Genomic DNA, 7,636 nt, shown 5'->3' on the forward strand with positions numbered 1-7,636 from the left:
TGACGCAGCTGCTCCCTGTCTCCCCCACGGGGACCCCGCAACTCCTCCTCCTCAGAGCCCCCCCCGGAGGGTTTGGGGGGCAGCGGCAGCTCCCTGGGCAGCGAGAGCCCCTACGCCACCATCCGGGAGCCCCCCCTGGCGCCCGAGGGCAGCTACATGGAGATGAGGCCCCCGGTGCGCAGGGAGATGTCCTACGCCGAGATCCGGCCCCTCGAGGAGCCGCCCCACGGTGGGACACGGGCACTGGGGGGGACACGGACACTGGGGGGGGGACACATGGACACTGGGGGTACATGGATACTGGGGGACACACAGACACTGGGGACACAAAGACATTGGGGGGGACACGGCTTCTGGTGGGACACGGACACTGGGGGTACATGGATACTGGGGACACACGGACACTGGGGACACACGGACACTGGGGACACACAGACATTGGGTGGGACACGGACATTGGGGGAGCCACGGATACTGGGGGTACATGGATACTGGGGGGCACATTGACACTGGGAGGACACGTGACACCAAGGAGGGGACACAAACCCACTTGTGACCTGCTCTTGTCCCCGCAGAGAGCTGCGCGGAGGGGGGGGACCTTGTGCCCCCCGCACCCCCCCCCGGCCATTACGACTCCCCCAAGAACAGCCACATCCCCATTCACTACGATGTGCCCCCCACCCGCCACCCACCATCACCGCCTGCACCGCGAGGACCCGGGGGGCACCGGGGGGGCACCGCGGCCACGGGGCTGACCCGGACCCCCAGCCCCGGGGGTGCCAGTGCTGAATAAAGGGGTGTCGGTGCGAGCCGGGACTGGCTGTGGAATGGGGGGGGGGTGTGCTGAGGCACCCACGGTTGGGACAGGGGTGGGCTCTGGGCCAGTAATGGACCAGTAAGGGCCCAGAGGGTGTCTAATGATGATCCCAGTAAGACCCAGTAACGAGACCAGGAAAGGCCCAGTAATGGGATAACGAACGGAGCAGTAAGGGCCCAGCAGTGTCCCAGTGACGACCCCAGTAAATGCCCAGTAATGGGACCAGTAATGGGAGAAGAAATGGACCAGTAAGGGCCCAGTCGTGGTCCAGTGATGACCCCAGTGAAGACCCAGCAATGGGACAGGAAATGGACCAGTGAGGGCCCCAGGAATGGGGCAGCCCAGTGCTGGCCCCAACAGAGCCCCGACTGCTCCAGCGCCGGCCCCGGTACGGGCTCGGTCACAGCCCAGGGCCTGCCTGGGCACGGGGGAGGCCCCGCCCCTTTGATTAGCCCCCGCCCCCTTCCTGGACGGCCCCGCCCTTTCCAGGCAGACCACGCCCCCTTTCCGTTTAGACCCCGCCCACTCAGCACCGGCCCCTCCCCGCGCAGGCGCGGCCCCGCCCCTCGCGTCCTCTGCGTTGCCAAGGACCGAGGTCGTCTCCGGCCCCGGGCTCAACCCGCGACCCCCATAGGGAACCGGGCACCCCATAGGGAACCCCCGCACCCCATAGGGAACCCGCGCACCCAGGAGACCCCCATAGAGACCCCCCCCGTACCCCTATGCGGCCTCCTCCGCCCTAGAAACACACCCCTCCCCGCAGCCCCGTAGGCACCAGGCCTGGTACAACCGCCCTCATCGCCTAAGGAGACCCCCATAGGGATCCACTCCCGACCCTGGGACCCTCCATCACCCCCTGGAGACCCCCAAGGGACCCCCACAGGGACCCTCAGCCACTGGGACTCCCCTTTGCCCCTTCCGTGGACCCTCATCGAGACCCCCACCGGTCACAAGCCCCGCCCCCAGCATCCCTTATCCCTGAGACACCCCCTCCCATCCATACAGGGACCCCCACAAGGCCCTGAGACCATCCCTCACCCCCATAACGGCCTGGGACTCTCCCTCACCCCAACAGGGACCCCCCAGAGGGACCCCCCCCCGAGCACCCCTTATCCCTGGGACACCCCTCCCACCCCACAGCGCTCCCCCTCCCGGGATCCTCACCCGCGCTCGGGACCGCACCGGGACCCCCCAGCCCAGGGACGGGGGTATCCGGTGGGTGCCGCGGGGGAGCCGCTGAGCCCCCCCGGTGCCCCCCAGCCGTGGGTCATGCGGCGCCGGAGCGATCGTGCCTCCAGGGAGAAGGCGCTGGTGGCCACGGAGGAGGAGACGAAGAGCGCGGGGAGGAAGGGAGAGCACGGCCCAGGTGAGCCCCGGCCCCGCAGCGGCCTGGGGGGGGGCTGCGAAGGACCCCCTGATGTGCCCCCCCTTTCCCTGCTCCAGAGGAGTTCCAGTGCTCCGGCGTCCTGGAGCAGGACTTCCCGGAGCTCTGCGCCCGCGCCGGCATCACCCATGCCCCGAGGGTCACGGTGCGGCCGGCCCCGAGCTTCCCTGCGGACGGTGAGCGGGATCCGGGGGGGGTGGTTTAAAGGGGGGGGGTCTGTGCTGGCAGCACCCCCAGAGCCGTCCCTGTCCCTGTCCCGCAGCGGAGCCGCCCGCGGGGACGCTGGAGGAGGCGCTGGCCCGCATCGAGCGCAAGTACAGGAGCTTCCAGCCCCGCATCCAGGTGGAGCGGGAGCAGGAGGATCCCCGCAGCGTCCGCGCCGTGTTCCTGCGAGGTGGGTCCTGGTGGATGAGGAGAGCGTGGGATCACCCCTTGGGATCCCGCTGGGAATGGGCGACAGGCCCCATCCCACCCCATGGTCCTGTACCCCTGTATCCCGCAGGCTGGAAGCTCGAGGAGGAGATGCTGGGGGTCCTGAGCCAGTGTCTGCCCGCGCTGGGGGCGCTGCAGGCATTGCAGTGAGCGCGGGGTGCAGGCAGCGGGACCCCCCTGTCCCCCCCATGGCAGCGGGACCCTGATGGCTCCGTGTCCCCCCGCAGCCTCTGGAACGTGCCGCTGCCGGAGCCGCTGCTGCCGGTGCTGGCGGCGCTGCCAACGCGCTGCTCCCGCCTGCGGTACGCGCTCATTAACGCTCCCTCATTAGCGCTCATTAAGGCCTGGGGGTGGCCAGGGAGGATCCTGAGCGCTGGAATGGGGCTCTCCGCAGGACGCTCAACCTGGAGGGGAATCCTTTGCCCGAAGCCGCTTTCCAGCTGTTGATGGGCAGCGACAGCCTGTGAGTAGGAGCTGGGCCAAGCCCCAACATCTGTACGGGCCCAGGCAGTATAGGGCTATATGGTCCCGGTGTGGAGCTGTGTGGGTCCAGCAGTATAGGGCTATATGGTCCCGGTGTGGAGCTGTATGGGTCCAGCAGTATAGGGCTACATGGTCCTGGTGTGGAGCTGTATGGGTCCAGCAGTATAGGGCTATATCCTGGTGTGGAGCTGTATGGGTCCAGCAGTATAGGGCTACATGGTCCTGGTGTGGAGCTGTATGGGTCCAGCAGTATAGGGCTATATGGTCCCGGTGTGGAGCTGTATGGGTCCAGCAGTATAGGGCTATATGGTCCCGGTGTGGAGCTGTATGGGTCAAGCAGTATAGGGCTATATGGTCCTGGTGTGGAGCTATATGGGCCAAGCAGTATGGCACCATGTGGCTGTATGGTTCCAGTAAGGAGCTAGATAGTCCCAGTACAGAGCTATATAGTACTGATGCTGTGGGTCTCTATGTCCCAGTACAGCTGTATGGTGCTGGCACTATGAGGCTGTATGTCCCACTATGGAGCTATGCAGTCCCAGTACAGAGCTATATGGTGCTGGCACTGTGGGACTCTGTGTCCCAGTGCAGAGCTATAGGGTCCAAGCACTGTGTGCTGTGTCCCAGTTCAGCGCTGTAGGGTGCTGTTGCTGTATGTCCCAGTGCAGTGCTATAGGGTGCTGTCCCTGTGTGTCCCAGTGCAGCGCTGTGGGTGCTGTTGCTGTGTCCCAGTGCAGCGCTGTGGGTGCTGTCCCTGTGTGTCCCAGTGCAGCGCTGTGGGTGCTGTCCCTGTGTGTCCCAGTGCAGCGCTGTGGGTGCTGTTGCTGTGTCCCAGTGCAGCGCTGTGGGTGCTGTCCCTGTGTGTCCCAGTGCAGCGCTGTGGGTGCTGTCCCTGTGTGTCCCAGTGCAGCGCTGTGGGTGCTGTCCCTGTGTGTCCCAGTGCAGCGCTGTGGGTGCTGTCCCTGTGTCCCAGTGCAGTGCTGTGGGTGCTGTCCCTGTGTGTCCCAGTGCAGCGCTGTAGGGTGCTGTTGCTGTATGTCCCAGTGCAGTGCTATAGGGTGCTGTCCCTGTGTGTCCCAGTGCAGCGCTGTAGGGTGCTGTTGCTGTGTCCCAGTGCGCTGTGGGCGCTGTCGCTGTGTGTCCCAGTGCAGCGCTGTGGGTGCTGTCCCTGTGTGTCCCAGTGCAGCGCTGTGGGTGCTGTCGCTGTGTGTCCCAGTGCAGCGCTGTGGGTGCTGTTGCTGTGTCCCAGTGCGCTGTGGGCGCTGTCGCTGGGTCCCAGTACGGAGCTGCCGGGTCCCTGCGCGCAGCCTCGCGGTGCCGTCACCGCGCTCCTTGTCGCAGGTGGCGCCACCTCTCGCTGCGCTGCTGCAGCATCGGGGACGCGGCCGCGCAGCGCATCGGGAGGAGCCTCTCGACGCCCTCGGGCTGCAACCAGCGCCTGCAGTCGCTGGTGCTGAGCTTCAACCGCATCGCGGACCGCGGCGCGCAGCGCATCGCGGAGGTGGGCACCGGGCGGCGGGGCCTGCGCAGGGCGCTCTGCGCCCGGTGTCAGCGCCCTGCGCCCTGCACCCAGCACCAGCATCCTGCATCCAGCACCCTGCACCCTGCACCCGGTGTCAGCGCCTTGCGCCCTGAACCCAGCACCAGCACCCCGCACCCAGCACCCTGCACCAAGCACCAGCACCCTGTATCAGGTGTCTGCGCCCTGCACCCTGCACTCAGCAACCTGCACTCAGCACCAGCACCCTTCATCCAGCACCCTGCACCCGGTGTCAGCGTGCTGCACTCTGCACCCGACATCAGTACCCAGCACCAGCAGCCAGCACCCTGCACCTGGTGTCAGCACCCTGCGCCCTGCACTCAGCACCATCATCCTTCATCCAGCACCCAGCACCCTGCACCCAGCAGCAGCAGGCAGCACCCTGCACTCAGCATCAGTATCCTGCACCCAGCACCAGCACCCTGCACCCGGCATCAGCACCCTGCACCCGGCATCAGCACCCAGCACCAGCATCCTGCACCCAGCACCAGTATCCTGCACCCATACCCTGCACCTGGCATCAGCATCCTGCAGCCGGCATCAGCATCCTCCACCCATCACCCTGTACCCCGCACCCAGCACTATCACCCATACCCTGCATCTGGCATCAGCATCCTGCACCCAGCACCAGCATCCATACTCTGCACCCTCCATCAGCATCCTCCACCCAGCACCCTGCACACATCACCCTGCACCCAGTACCCAGAACCCATACCCTGCACCCATCACCCTGCACCAGTACCCATCATCCAGTGCCAGCATCCTGTACCAGCACCCTGCACCAGTACGCATCACCCACATCCTGCACCCATACCCTGTACCAGCACCATCACCCATACCCTGCACCCATTACCCAGCACCAGTACCCATCACACTGCATCACCCTGCACCCTAACCAGTTACCCAGCACCAGTACCCATCATTCTGCACCCACATTTCATCCCACACCCACCTTTCATCCTGCACCCATCACCCTGCACCTTTCATCCCGCACCCATTACCCATCACCCTGCACCTTTCATCCCGCACCCATCACCCATTACCCATCACCCTGTACCTTTCATCCCGTGCCCATCACCCGTTACCCATCACCCGTTACCCATCACCCATCACCCTGCACCTTTCATCCCGCACCCATCACCCTGCACCCATCACCCACCACCCCGCTCCCCCCACCCAGCTCCCTCCCGTCCCCCAGGGCCTGCGCCTGAACCGCTCCCTGCTCTCCCTGTCCCTGGCCAGCAACGACATCGGTGACGCCGGGGCCTCCGCGCTGGCCCAGGTGGGTGCCCCCGACCCCGGGGCCGCGGGTGCGGGACGCGGCCGGACCCGCCCCGCTCCCCGCAGGTGCTGGCGCCGTTCGCGCTCACGCAGGAGGAGGAGGCGCAGCGGCGGCGGCTGCTCCTGGCCGAGGCCTTGGGACGGCGCCGGGCGGTGAGGACCCCCCCCCCCCCATCCCAGTCCCGGGGGGGCTCCGAGCCTTGATCCCGTCCCTGCGTCCCCCCCAGTCCCCGAAGGAGACCGAGCCCCGCGGCGACCCCGCTGCGAGCCGGGGCGGGAGCATCGCGGGCAGCAAAGGGCCCCCGGCCCGGCCCGGCAGAGCCGGCCCCAGGAGGAAGGTGAGAGCGGGCTCGGGCGCCGCTCCCCGCGGGCGGGGGCAGCGTCCTGACGGCCCCTGCCCCGTGCACTGCAGGAGCCGCCGCGGAAAGAGGAGCTCAAACAGAGCAAGAAGCGTGAGAGGGGCTCCGAGGGGCTGGGGGAGCCCCGGGGCTGGGTGGGGAACAGTGGGGCGGGGAAAGGATGGGGCCGGGGGCACAGGGGGGGCACAGGGGGGCCGGGGGCAGGATGAGGTTGGGGGCACGGGGGGGCCGGGGGCAGGATGAGGTTGGGGGCACGGGGGGGGCACAGGGGGGCCGGGGGCAGGATGAGGTTGGGGGCACGGGGGGGCACAGGGGGGCCCGGAGCAGGATGGGGCCGGGGCACAGTGGGGCCGGGGCACTCCTCGGGCCCGACCCCCGCTCAGCCCCGTCCCCGCTGCCCCGGCAGTGCCGGACCCGAAGCTCCCCCGCAGCCGGGACCCGAGGGCGGGCGCGCAGAAGCCGAGCGCGGACGCGGAGCTCCCGTCGGGGCTGCGGGAGCCGCTGGCGGGCGCGGGCGGCCCCGGGGCGCTGCTGGAGGCGCGGGCGCTGCGGGGCTCGGTGCTGCTGCCCGGGAACCGCGCCCTGCGCAGCCTCAGCCTGGACCGTGAGTGCGGGGGGGGGGGGGCACCGGGGCCGGGACCCCGCTGCGTGCCCTGACCCCCCCGGACCCCCCCAGACAACCGCGTGTCCGAGCGCGGCCTCGGGGCCTTCCTGGCGGCGCTGGAAGCGCAGCAGCGCGAGGAGCAGAAGGGGCCCGGGCAGCAGGGGCTGGAGTGGCTCGGGCTGGAGGTGCGGGGGGGGGCATCGTGTGGGGCTGGTACTGCCATGGGGCTGCATCAGTGTGGGGCTGGCATCGCCATGGGGGCGTCCTCATGGGCTGGCATCACCACGGGGCTGGTACTGCCATGGGGCTGGTATCGCCATGGGGATGCCATCATGTGGGGCTGCATCAGTGTGGGGCTGGCATTGCCATGGGGCTGGTACTGCCATAGGGACATCATCATGGGCTGGCATCACCATGGGGCTGGTACTGCCATGGGGTTGGTACAGCCATGGGGCTGGCATCAATGTGGGTCTGACACCCCCCTTCCCCGCAGAGCAACCGCATCCCTCCGACCAGCCCGGCCCTCGCCCGGCTGCAGGAGCTGCTGCCGCTGGAGCCTGGTCCCAAAGCCCCGGCGCAGGAGGAGGAGCAGGATGCGGGCACTTAGGGTGGTCCCAGGTCCTCACCTTCCCCTTGGAAACCAAACCCAAACCCCAAACCCTTGTGTGGAGAGGAGGGAAAGGATCCGGGAGAGGTGGAAAAGAACCGGGATCGAGGAGCAAAAGAACCGGGATCC

The 7,636-nt window shown here is 67.9% G+C and overlaps 2 protein-coding genes across 4 annotated transcripts; both read left to right on the forward strand.

The window, feature by feature from the left end:
• Positions 1–3: 3 nt before the first annotated feature.
• LOC136003845 (platelet endothelial aggregation receptor 1-like) lies at positions 4–809 on the forward strand (the record flags this gene model as incomplete). Its single annotated transcript, XM_065659824.1, has 2 exons — positions 4–229; positions 576–809. Coding segments are annotated over 2 exons (444 nt in total), but the record flags the coding sequence as incomplete, so codon positions are not given.
• A 7-nt stretch (positions 810–816) lies between these two features.
• LRRC71 (leucine rich repeat containing 71) lies at positions 817–7,603 on the forward strand. Of its 3 annotated transcripts, XM_065660350.1 has the most exons (15): positions 817–1,205; positions 2,078–2,183; positions 2,261–2,377; positions 2,464–2,595; positions 2,704–2,779; positions 2,861–2,935; positions 3,028–3,096; positions 4,458–4,617; positions 5,855–5,938; positions 6,004–6,090; positions 6,165–6,275; positions 6,350–6,389; positions 6,703–6,900; positions 6,973–7,085; positions 7,394–7,603. In XM_065660350.1, exons 1-15 carry the CDS (start codon positions 1,149–1,151, stop codon positions 7,505–7,507), a joined length of 1,539 nt encoding a protein of 512 aa, XP_065516422.1. In that variant the 5' UTR covers positions 817–1,148; the 3' UTR covers positions 7,508–7,603. The 3 variants fall into 3 exon arrangements, with proteins under 3 accessions (XP_065516422.1, XP_065516420.1, XP_065516421.1); XM_065660348.1 differs by lacking the exons at positions 6,165–6,275; positions 6,350–6,389; positions 6,703–6,900; positions 6,973–7,085; positions 7,394–7,603 and having other exon boundaries at positions 4,458–5,938; positions 6,004–6,055; XM_065660349.1 differs by lacking the exons at positions 2,704–2,779; positions 6,165–6,275; positions 6,350–6,389; ... (1 more) ...; positions 6,973–7,085; positions 7,394–7,603 and having other exon boundaries at positions 4,458–5,938; positions 6,004–6,055.
• Positions 7,604–7,636: the final 33 nt, after the last annotated feature.

Source organism: Lathamus discolor, chromosome 24 (assembly GCF_037157495.1).
Source record: "Lathamus discolor isolate bLatDis1 chromosome 24, bLatDis1.hap1, whole genome shotgun sequence".
NCBI lineage: Eukaryota > Metazoa > Chordata > Aves > Psittaciformes > Psittacidae > Lathamus > Lathamus discolor.